Raw genomic sequence first — 12,625 nt, 5'->3', positions numbered from 1 at the left:
GGGCCCTGGGGTACGATTCCTGTGCATTGAGTGTGCATGTGTGTGGGTTTGCGGGTGTGCGGATGGATGGGAACGCATGTGTGTGGGGAGCTGGTATGTTAACCTGTTATGTGTCTTTAGGTATTTGTGTGTATAGACTTGTTGTTACTTTTCTCTTGCTTTCATTCTGAGTCCTCTCATGGAAGATCTCTCAAGTTATTGGGTTGTCCATTGCTTTGGCAATTGACTGTCTTTATGCCTGTAAAATTGTCCTCCCCTTTATGTCCTCTGTGTCACTGTTTCACTTGTTTAGTTATCACATGAATAAAAGGGGAAAAAAAGAATAAATAAATAAAAACATTTAAATAAAGAACGAATACCTTGAATGTTGAGTGCAGTACAGTATTCTTCGTTAATGTTACTTTGCACCACTGGCATTTCTCAACCTTTAGCGGCCACATATAAGGCACTGAGTGTGTAGCATTATACACATAAACAGTTTACCGTGAGTAAGTACGACATATTCAGTATGTATTCAGTACGAAGACAAGCTTGTAGAGGTGATTTTCTCTACATTTTAAATGTTGAAAATGATGCACTGACATCCGTTATAAGTATTGTTTATGTAACATTGATAGTATGTACAGGTTCATTCACTTCATTCCTGGAACACTGCAAGACTTCAACAAACATGAGGGTGACTATCTTTACTTTCTCTCATATTCTGAAAAGGATTCAAAGTGTTGCACCATTGTTTCCAAAACTTTTCTTAATAGAACCCTGGAGGTCTTTGGAACAGACTAAAAATGTTCATAAACTTTTGATGCTACTGTCTATGATATTTTTCATGAGCACAATGATGTGGTTTTTTTTTTTTCTTTAATGATAAACAGTTTTCACACTCCCCACTTTCTTTTGACCTCTGAGCAGTATCTGACATTAATCATTTAACCCATTCTGAAAACAGCCATGTCTTTGAATTGGGGGAGGGGGGGTCTCACTCCAAATACATTTGTATTGAGGGGCCCTTATTGTGAGTGATTCAAACACTCTATGCGTCACACACACATTGGATTACGTCACACCACGACTGAGCCGTCTCTCAGCTGTCCTCCGCATTAGCCGGTTCCTTTAGCCGCTCCACAGAATTGTAGTGCTCTCCAAGTCCGTAGGCGTGACGCATGTAGCTGCAACCGTGAAGAAAAGTGGATTTAGAAACTTGAAATAAACTGCCAGTAGAAATAAGGTTTACCTGTTATATGTCCATCATTAAAGGCTTTATATGTGATTTTTTTGATCCAGCAGATGTCGCCCTTGAGCACCAGCATGAAACCAAAACAACTCGCGCTGCATTGTTGTGTTAGCATGCTAATGCTAGTGATCTTTATTATGCTCATATCTTCACACTGCATGTAAATTTACCTGAAATGAGCGTGATCTAGAAACACAGTTAAGCAGTGAGTACAGTATGTTATTCTTCTTTTCTCTAGTCCCTCAATTAAACAACTTTTATACACGAGGGGAGGAGTCAGCCGGCCGTCCGGGCGATGTAAACAAAGTGAAGATAGGACTCTGAAAACTCTGAAAACATCACAGACAGTGGGACTCGGGTGTTACACCCATTGTAGACAGTCATGACTCACAGAGTTATTTTCAGAGGAGATACTTGATTTATATTACATTTAAGTGTGAAAAATCACATGTTAAGCCTTTAACAAACATATGTTTGGATAATCAAGCACTAAAGCCTGCTATGTTTTGGTGTGGTGTAACAACCCCAAAAACATGACTCGTTACATATACAAAAATAAATATACAACTCACACAAGGGTGATAGGATCACTGTCGAATTCCTCTCCAATTTTGATCGTTGAGGAGTTCGCCTGAATCACTTCAATTGGCAGGCGAAGCACCTGGGTCAAAGCCTGCAACTGTCGAGGAAGAAACATTCAAAGGAAAATTATAACTAAAAAAGTTCACAAAGCGACAGTACAGTTTCATTCTCTGTACCTTTAATCTAACTACTCACTTCTAGTTGTCCACCCCAAGCTGCTGTGTGCTCCACCTCGCTGCAGTAATGCTCAAACTCCTCTGGAAGTACACACACACACAAATACACAAACACTTGCATGAATACCTTAAATACAGATTAATACTTAGAAAGTTATGAAAAGAAAACATAAAAAGCACTACCTGTTGTGTACATGTCTCCAGTGTTCGGCTTAGTGAGGAAAGGCAGGAAGTCATCCGCATGGCTTCTCATGTGCTCAGCTGTTCGGGACCGCAGATCTTTCATGCTCACGACAATCTCGGGCTAGAAGACATCGGGACAGAAAGCTGAAGCTCTGAAGCTAGCAAATAAAACATAAACCAGCACTCTGAGGTTTTTCAGAGCAGCACAGAAGTAGGTATATGTATCACCTACAGCTTAATCTATAAAATAGAATGTACCTTTGATCGCTTTGCCAGTTGATCTTCAATGGCGCGGTACATGCAGTGACCGTCAGAAGAGATCTCCTTGATCTGAAGCTGTTGCAGTGCGAGTTTCTGGGCCAGCATCAATCCCTCCTGGTGCCTCACACCCTGCAGGTTCAGCACCTCGGCCTCGGCAATCCGGCTCTCCCGCTCCTTCTCCTGGGCCGCCTTCTTCTCCTGAGGACGATCATTTGAAAGAGTGTTTTTAATTAGTTATGCAACCATGAAAGAGAAACATAAAAAAAACACACACATTGAAATAACCAGAACTATTTATTAAATATATGGAAACAATTAACATTCGTCCAGCTGACTAGGAGAATGGAATGTAGATTATTTTAGTGGTGTGTTTTGTGCATGAAAATTCTAGTAAACAAGCTCGATTGCAATCTCCCCTGAGTTTCTTTCGAACATTTTACACCGACTATGTCAATATAGAAGTTACACTGCTATGGGCAATAACAAACAGCACATGAAGTGTCCTGTTTGAGAGGGAACCTGTTTCTCACCCTTCTCTTCTGGGCCTTAGTGACACGACTTTGTGTGACGTCTTCTTTTTCTCCATCGTCCATCTGCAGGTTTTCGACTCCATTTAACACCGCTTCCACCTAGTAAGATGCATAAACAATGATATTTTAATATGAAACAATGGATTCTGTACACCACTTGTAATGATGCACATTTTAATAATATGATATATATTTATCAGGCATGTTGTAAAGCATAGCTATATGAATACAGACGTTTACCTTTGTGTCCCCTGTAGAGTTGAGTTGGCTGAGTTCCTCCTCATGTTTCTGGTTTAAATCTGCCTCCAGCTTGGCGATCTCATCCGTCATCTGTTTCCTTCTTTTCTTGTCATTTTTGGGAACTGCATTTTTCATGCTCTGGATTTTAGCTGGAAATGAATCACATTCAGAGGAGTTGGGTGCAGTGATAACATCCCTATATTACCAGCAGCAGTTTCATCCCTCTGTGATTTCGTGTAGGCAACTTTAACCGAAAAACACACAGCACAAAGAGGTAGAACATATCTTACAATTAACAACACAATAGAAGTGGCTTAATTTTACGTGATCTACCTTGCAGATCTTTCTTTTCCTTGCGGTGCTGCTTGGCCAGCTGCTCCTCTGGGCTCTCGTCTGTCTCTCCGTCCATGACTGGATTTTGTTGAGTTGCTTCGATGGGTCAAATCGAGATATTTGACAGGCGTTACTTCAAAAAGATGTTTTAACGTCACTGTACAGCACATTAGGTTACACGATGTGATCCACACAACACATGAAGTGTGCCGATATCATAGACTTGCATCCATGGTTGACATGGCCTTACCCGGAAGTAGGGAGGAGGGGAGGCGGAGCTTTCTTCTCCTTCTTCTTCTGTTACAGGTTGGCAAACATCGAAATGGTGCACTATCGCCCCCTATTGGTATGGAGTGAGGATCAGCCTATCTAATGTGGACGACTTTCTATAAAAAATAAAATAGAAATAATATATTCTCAATCAACTAAGTTTTTCTGAGATACTGAAATAAAATTAGAGTTATTTCTGTATGCTTTCTAACATTTTACAGCTGTCTATCTCATATTTCTGACAGAGTATAACACATTCCACTGTTTCCTCTTGTCCAGTTTCCCATCTGTATGTTTTGCCATTTAAAATAATGTGTTATTTTATCTAGTCCGTCCAAATCTTAGTTAAGATATTATTGTTTAATTTCTCCTATTTTTATGTGTACTTCTAATTTAAACAACCTTCCGTTTGGATCCTGTAAAACCATCGTCCTTGCCTTTTCTTTCTCTCATTGCTTTCTTCTTTATCACCTGTGTTATCTCGCCACCTGTTGGCTTGTTTGAATTATATTCTGGTACAGCAGCCAGCTCACAAAGGTGTACATTTCTAGATCCATTTGCATAGATAAATATTTATCACATATGATCTCAAGAGAAGTGAGAGGGAGAATAGTTGGTCCTAGATACAGGGCACTTCAATTTGGTTAGGTAATCTTGTTTTTGGTTTTTTTTAACAGCTGTTATAAAATTCCTTTGGGCCACATATAACTATTGGTGTTTTATAGGCTATACTGCAAACAACGAAAATTGCAATAACAGGTTTTGAACACAATTTGATTAATATGAATGTATTAGTATGAATTTATTGCAATGCCACACTATGCCAAAAAAGCTATTAAAAAAACAAACACGAAACGTGTGAAAACAAGACTTTGCAATGTGTCCATAACTATACAGAATAAAATATCTTAGTTTTATGGACACATTGCAAAGTCTTGTTTTCACACTTTTCTTGTTTGTTTTTTAATAGCTTTTTTGTGTGCAAACGGTATAATCGTTAATATACCATGGATCGCAAAATACAACTCAAGCTAGTCTTTATTTTGTTAGAAAAAAATAGATAGATAGATAGATAGATAGATAGATAGATACTTAATTGACCCCGGGGAAATTCAAAGCATCCAGTAGCAGGTTACAAAGACGTACATGACATGAAAAAAGATTTAAAGAATACCTCTAGATGAATCAAACTTAAACTGTGCAATTAAAAATAGACTTATACAAGAAATGTACATAACCCGTGCATGGATAAAAATATATGTGCAATTTAAAGCAAGAACCTATAAACAGTTGAGGAAAAAAAATCTGTAATTAGACCTGAATATAAAAAATAAAAAAGTGTTGACCTTCTGAAGTTGTGTTGTTTATCTATGTACAGCAATGTTTAAAAAGCAGAAAGTGCAGAGTTATCAAAAATACATTAAATAACAGGCAGTGCAAACATTAAATTAAACGTGCTATTTAAGTAATGTATCTACTCGTACTTTTACACAAAATTATTACTAATTCAAAATGTATGGGGTGCTAAATAGCAGAGAAAGTCTTTGTGGAGAGCAGGCGTGCAGTGTGACGTGGCACGGGGGGGCGGAAGAGCTTGTTTGTGTTTTGGTTCTGAGGGGAAGTTGCGAGAATAAAGAAAGGAGGAGACGTGACGGGATTGTTGAAATTATTTTTCTTGGGTCCCTAACATCATCTCGCCATCGTGTCTTGGGCTCCATATTTAAAGACTACAGGCGTGGTATTTAAATTTCCAAACATCGCCTGGCTCTCAGGTAACTGACATGAATCGACAAGTTGTGTTTTCATCGGGGACTGATGTTAGCTAGCTCTGAAGCTAGCTGACTGCAGCTAATTTATGGGATGTTAGTTAGACAGCAAAGGGAGTGTTGTCTATTTTTATGACTCATTGGCTTTAACTATTCTAAACTGGTGTGCTGCCATAAATTAAGTCAGGTATAGCAAGCTGTATGACAGGTATATAAGTGACAATGCTATGCTATAAGAGCTATCTGGGTGGAAACAGGTCAGTGGGTGGAATGCTAACAGTGTTTTCAGTCTAATGTTTGTGTTTGTGTTGGCCATCCCTTTAAATAACTTTACCAGAACAACAATTTACACTCATAGCACTAACTAGCAATACAACAACTAGCCTGACAGTCGATTACTTTCGCATTGTTTTATGTAGCCGAGCCTGTCGCAGTGTATTTGGGAGGCTAACGCAAACAGACACTTAGGTAGCTAGGGTTAGCTATCAGCAAGTATGCTAACTAGCTAGACAACAAAAACAATTGGGGAAATGGCAAACCCCTTCTCAAATCTGAATAGATACATGGATACAGCTAAGTTGGACAAGTTCGTTTAAAGTGAAATAACAACAATATAATAAATCAATTCAGAGAAGACATTGGTTTGTCACCATGGGTATATATGCCTTTAATGACAAATGTAGCTGTATTAAGACTGTTCTTTATAATTGATCATGAGAGAACATGTAACATTTAGCTGTCTCACTAAAACCGACATCAACAATATTCAAGATTCAAGATTTGTATTTGTCACATGCTCATACAGATGTGCAGTGAAATGTAAAGACTGTTCCACAAGGCCATGCAATAAACACTCAAATTACTAATACACATATATACAGTGAAATAGAATATAATGTAAAATTAAAAAAAGAAATATTTGAATATACAAAATATAGAATAATGTAAACAGTGTAAAGTGTCCAGGGTGTCAATGTGCAACACTGTAGCTACTTCGACCCCTCTCTGCTTGTATATGAATACAACAGTATCCCTTAAGAAATATTCTATCCTACACCGTACAGTCCAATATCATGAAAAACTTGACATTTAGAAACATAGTTGTTGTGTATAACTGCCCCTGCTTTATCTGCTCTCATGCACTACATCACTTTATTCTATCCTTTTTATATCAGGATTCATACAGTTCTGGTTACTTTATTCCTGATGTTTCTTATCCATCACTACGGTCACTTTATTTATCTCATTTTTACCTTTACAGTTATATTGTTTATATTAGTTCTGTTGTTCCATTATTCACCATGCACCTTATAACTTATCATTTAGTGTTTAGCCTACTTGCACATAGCTCTGTATATATATATATGTATTTCTCGTTTATTGCACATAGTTCTGTTTACATCTGTTAGTCCAATCACTGTCCACTTATATCTGCTCCTTTATATTTTGTATTTTTAAGTTAAGTCTAAGCTTTTTGAATTTAATTGAATTCATTGCATTAGTTAGCATACGTGAGCATGACAAGGTGTTGTTGGTTGGTGGGGGTTGCAAGTCCTTTTTTGCAGTTTGTGATCAAGTTCTTGAACAGTGAACACTATGCTCAGGACAAATTCTTCTAGCAAAACAGCACAGACACCGTGATTATCTCCTGACAACAGTCATTTGTTGAATACAAAACTGTCAGCAATTCAATCCTTAAATAAGTTACAAAGAAATGCATGGCATGCATCCATTCAGAGGGCCATGCAGATGTATCACGCTCTGGTAATGTGGCTGGGTGAAACTCTTGAAACTGTTGCAGTCTTCCTTTGCTTTATATTACTATGTTTGGTTGCTATCGGCTTTGCTATCTCTGTCATTATCATTCATTATGGAACTGCCTTACAGTTGTGGGTCTGCCTGTACTTTTTCATGCTTAAATGGGGGGTTTGCATGTCTGTAGTGCTTTCCACAAATAATGAATTGCTATAGGTGGTTACCTGCAAATAGTTTAACTTGAACACTTACGATTCACAAATATTGACCTAGGAGACAGGCTCAATGTTTTGTTGGTTTTCCCCCCCAAAAAAACTCAAGTGTTAATGGGGAATCTTCAGTAGAAGCCTGCTGTATGAATTGGCCTCTCTTCTAAACATTTGCCGTGCAGGACATCAGAAACAGTGATGCTGCACTAAAGCCTGTATCTGACATGTTAAAGACAGGGTATGAAAGACATCACATGCAATGCACTGGCTCTGTTATGACTTGTAAGTTAGGCATTTTCAATCAGGGCTAGTGAGACCTGACAATCACTAATAACAGAATAGAGAGAATCAACTATTGTACAGGTGCTTGCAAGAGCTGCAACTATGAAATTACTGGCAGCTGTTTTTTTAAGACAAGCTTTTTTAAGGTACAAGTTACATTTCCTGTAAAGTTAGAGGAAAATAGTCTGATGTTTCTCTCACATGAAAATAGATCAGTCCTGCTTTATTTGTCTCAGTGAAGAAAGTTTTTTTTATTTTTAATGCATTTTTATGCAAACCTTTATTTTGATAGATCCAGACCTTTTCTTAAAAGAAAAACCTTAAATCCACCACAAACTGCCCACACTAAATGATTAGTGTTTTTAGAACACTTTATGCACAGAAGGTTACTATAATTATCTCAGTATGTGTCATATCCATGTGTCAAATTCCAAATATGTAGTTCTGTTTTGGGCTATGAGGGCTCCTTGTTTCAAAACAAAGAAGTTCTGACTGCTGATTTGAGTAACTCTTGACGGCTCAAAAAAGTGTCCGCTGTCATCAGGGTTGCTGATAGTATTCTCTACCATTTTAAAAATGTGACTATTTGCATTAAATAAAGGATCATATGACTCTTATTCTAAAAGGGAAAGGTTTTATCATGTTTAGTATTAGAAAGGATTAGCAACACATTACTCTTCGATGAGTTAACTCCTTTTCTCTCGCTTTCTTGCAGCAGAAGTCCTGATAGTTGGTTTGGCCCACAGGACACCCGAGGATCTGCCTAGGTCATGGCCAATCGGGGAGGAGCTACGAGACCCAATGGACCCAACGCAGGGAACAAAATCTGTCAGTTCAAGCTGGTGCTGTTAGGCGAGTCAGCTGTGGGGAAGTCCAGCTTAGTGCTCCGCTTCGTCAAGGGCCAGTTCCACGAATTCCAGGAAAGCACAATAGGAGGTGAGCTTAATATCAACAGAACAGGCGCACTTTTGAAGGGCTGCCATTTGTTTGTAGATCAAATGAGTTTTGTTTGTGTCTGCATTTGACTGCTTTGGGCTTTCTTTTGCTAACTTGCTATTGTCACTGAAGCACCTTTAGGTTAGACCGAGAAAAAACTCCTTGAGTCATTTGCAGAAGTTTTGCTCTTTATTTTTAAAGTCAGATTCATTGTTACATATTTACAGTACAACTAGAATTGATTTATCAAATCATTGGTTGTCTAACATTCTGTCTCTTTAAGTCGAAGTGCTTTGTTTTTATACATTTCTGACCTTTTTATGTTCATACATTATTAAAAAAAAGTGATGTTTTGACTCACCCCTCTCCTTGTCCTCATATTTCAGCTGCCTTTCTCACCCAGACAGTGTGTCTAGATGACACAACGGTGAAGTTTGAAATCTGGGACACCGCAGGTCAGGAGCGTTACCACAGTTTGGCGCCAATGTATTACAGAGGAGCACAGGCCGCCATCGTTGTCTACGACATCACGAATGAGGCAGGTATCACTCTGTAGTAGGCTCCCCCTGAAGAAGCGGAAGGTTTTAACACAGTGTTTATATTGAAACGGGTTATTAAGAAGGAAATATCTTGTGCAATTACCAGTGAGGTTACAGCACTGACAGATGTCACTTTGTTTGCTTTGAACAGGAGTCCTTTGCACGGGCAAAGAACTGGGTGAAGGAGCTGCAAAGACAAGCTAGCCCTAATATAGTCATTGCTTTGTCAGGCAACAAGGCCGACCTCGCCAACAAGAGAGCTGTCGACTTCCAGGTCAGAGCAAACACACACACACACACACACACACACACACACACACACACACACACACACTCTGTGTGTTTTGTTTCCTGCAGTTACAGTCAGATCATACATTACAAGACACTGGTTCCATTTATTTTTGCCATTGACACCTGCAGTCCCTGTACAGCACATTTCTTTTGATTCCTCTTCCCTGTGTGCCCGCTTGTTTGCAGAAGCATTGAAAACTAACTCTGTTTACGTTTTGTAAACAGGACGCCCAGTCCTACGCAGATGACAACAGCTTACTTTTCATGGAGACGTCGGCCAAAACATCTATGAATGTTAATGAGATATTTATGGCTATTGGTGGGTATTTTTTCGGACACTTTATTCAAAGATGAAGCCAGTGAATTTAAGAAAAGTAATGTGAGCTTTATTATGATGTTGTGGATTGGGTAATGGAATTTTTCCATTCCATGCAAATGAAACATTGCACTTTGTTTTATTGCTGTTCTTCTTTCTTTTTTTTCGCCTTCAGCAAAGAGATTGCCGAAGAGTGAGCCACAGGCCGCAGGAGCCAATAGCGGGAGGAACCGAGGAGTAGATCTGACAGAAGCTGCTCAGCCAGCCAAGGCCCCGTGCTGCAGTAACTAATGTGAAGAATGACCCTCGGACCAGCCTGAACAGCAGTAACTAATGCAGCTGATGCCCCTGAACGATTTACTAATGCAATGTGTTGTACTCTTATCTCCAGTGCTCTCATTTGCAAATCAGGAAAAGATATCCCCCTTTCCCTCCTTTTTCTTTTTTTGTTGTAACATGGTCAGTTCCATCACACCTCACATAGCTCTACGTCTTTTCCTCCATCGCGGCTCCGCCTCTAAAACAATTCTCTCCTACTTTCTGCCATCCAACTTTGAACATCTACCAATAATGATTGATAGATCACTCACAACAGATATTAAAGACATTAGTGCACCTTGCCTTTCACTGTGTAGATATGAGTTTCATTTAGAGGACATGGTCACTTCCCTGTTTTGGGGATAGCTTAAGACTTTACTACTGCATTTCTAAAACCTGTCTTGTTTTTGTTCTTTTTTTAAAAACATTTTTGTTCGGGTTTTTTTTGGGATGTTTTTTCTTTTTAAATGATAGATGCACATACTTGCTTACGTATAGGGCCTAAATTGGTCAAACAAAAAAAAACAGTTTGACCCGTTGTCTGTAGCAGCACACCAACAGAGAACAGGAGTGTGGGCTTTTGAATCTCTGAAAGGAAAGGCTGAGAGGAACCCTCTCTCCTCTCATTAGGACCCTTTTTTGTCATGAAATTAAGTAAACATTTGGTAACTGTAGTCCTTGTAGATTCTCTCCCTGTCTGTTCCACTTTACCTGTCCTTTTGTCCCCCCCACCCCTCCACCCCCCCTTGACCCAGACTAGCACTAGTGTATATCCTCTTCCATTATCCTTAGGCTCCATTTTGGGGTCATGCCTGCTTTGAGCTATCCCTAGTGGCATTGTGCAATGTTTCACAGTATGAACTCTGTGACTTGAGTGTCTGCAAGGATCAGTGCAGCACAACAAAACACCCGTACATCCTCCTCCTTATCTCTTGACCCAGTGTCATTCATAAAGACCATCCCTTTGTTGAATACTTTGTCTCTCTGTCGTTGGATGATTTGGTTTATGCAGATTGTCTTGAAGTTGTAAAGCGTAAACGTTTCTGGGCTGTGCTGGGTTTCCACCTGGTAAAAAGAAAGGTTAAAGGTAGCAAGCTGCAATATGTGAATCTGCTTCTTAATCAACTTTTTTGTTTGTTTGTTTTTTCTCAATTAGGAAGTGCTTTAGACACAATTGTGTGTCATTGTGTACAAACTGGGCCTGGGCCAGCTGGCTGATGACAGACTCCTTCCATAGACTCACTCACACGTGCCCATTTATGTGTGTGTTTAGACACACACACATAAACACACTCATCCTATTGACTTCTTCACCCTGAAATACTTTGTACATAAACACCCACAAACACACTGTCTGTTACACCACTTACTTATGTTAAGCACACACACTTTTCTTTATACCCCCATCCTGATTACACATACACACACACACACACACACACACACACACACACACACACACACACACTTCTCCATGCAGTTGTGTGGTCAATAACTTTCTACAGGTCGGTCTTACTCATGCCTTGCACTATTGATGCTCATGAATATATCTTGTCATAATTACAGCCAGTTTGATATAAATATATATATATAAATATAAATATATAAATAATATACTGTAAATAGGGTGTTGCGGTGTAGTCAACCTTTTTTTTTTTATTTACCAGTGACAGGACTAATGCTTGCTAGGGAGTTGGCTAGATAATCATAAAAAAAAACTGCACAGTTGGCAGGAAACAAAAAACAGCTACAATCTGGGTTTGGAGTTTTGTTGCTGTTCCTTTTTTCACACAAATGGTTAAATTATAATCCGTGGTGGTCTTTATAAATGTATGTAGTGTTATTAACAAACAACATGAAATGGCATTTATTTAGTGGTCTGTCTTGTACCTTTTTCTTAAAGGAAAGGAAATAATCTCTGAACGTTTGGTTTCATTTTTTAATCCCTTGTCATTTCTTAAATTATTATTATTATTTTTCAGGCGACTATGACTTGGTTTGTTAAAGCTCCAAACGGAGACAGACATAAAAACAACAGAACAGAGTGATTAACGAACAGTCGCCCCCTTTATAAGATATTAGTAACCTTTTTGAAGATATTGTAGGAACAGGCACAATGGTAGGTAGATTCATGAATAAACAGTGTAACAGATGATACGGTTGTACAGTGTATGGTATTCTTTGCAGTGAACTCTTAATTACAGCCAGAAAATACATTTAAATGCAAGCATTTTACAGTACTGTTATGTAATGATGAAATAAATACTGAAATAAATTTGATCATTTATTATTGTAATCAGGCTGTTTGCATGTGTGTGTATGTGGAAATGGTACTTCCTGTTAGATATTACACTGATTGAGAGTTTTCCATCTCAACAGTTTGACGCTCCTACACTTCAACTTTCTA

General features: G+C 38.7%; 2 protein-coding genes across 3 annotated transcripts; one reads left to right on the top strand and one right to left on the bottom strand.

Annotated features, from left to right (window-relative positions):
* Nucleotides 1-841: 841 nt before the first annotated feature.
* Nucleotides 842-3,810, bottom strand: otud6b (OTU deubiquitinase 6B). The gene is made up of 8 exons (XM_061060006.1): nt 3,537-3,810; nt 3,204-3,352; nt 2,964-3,062; nt 2,431-2,631; nt 2,173-2,293; nt 2,009-2,070; nt 1,804-1,910; nt 842-1,166 (listed from the first exon to the last, which is right to left on the bottom strand). Exons 1-8 carry the CDS (start codon nt 3,610-3,612, stop codon nt 1,082-1,084), a joined length of 900 nt encoding a protein of 299 aa, XP_060915989.1. The 5' UTR covers nt 3,613-3,810; the 3' UTR covers nt 842-1,081.
* A 1,584-nt stretch (nt 3,811-5,394) lies between these two features.
* On the top strand, nt 5,395-12,514 carry rab5aa (RAB5A, member RAS oncogene family, a). Of its 2 annotated transcripts, none has more exons than XM_061059801.1 (6): nt 5,395-5,578; nt 8,537-8,754; nt 9,141-9,292; nt 9,445-9,567; nt 9,810-9,903; nt 10,076-12,514. In XM_061059801.1, the coding sequence occupies exons 2-6, from the start codon at nt 8,589-8,591 to the stop codon at nt 10,189-10,191; spliced, it is 651 nt and encodes a 216-aa protein (XP_060915784.1). In that variant the 5' UTR covers nt 5,395-5,578; nt 8,537-8,588; the 3' UTR covers nt 10,192-12,514. The 2 variants fall into 2 exon arrangements, with proteins under 2 accessions (XP_060915784.1, XP_060915783.1); XM_061059800.1 differs by having other exon boundaries at nt 5,396-5,578; nt 8,534-8,754.
* The last annotated feature ends 111 nt before the right edge of the window (nt 12,515-12,625 follow it).

Source organism: Labrus mixtus, chromosome 16 (assembly GCF_963584025.1).
Source record: "Labrus mixtus chromosome 16, fLabMix1.1, whole genome shotgun sequence".
NCBI lineage: Eukaryota > Metazoa > Chordata > Actinopteri > Labriformes > Labridae > Labrus > Labrus mixtus.
This window is presented reverse-complemented; position numbering and strand designations above follow the sequence as displayed.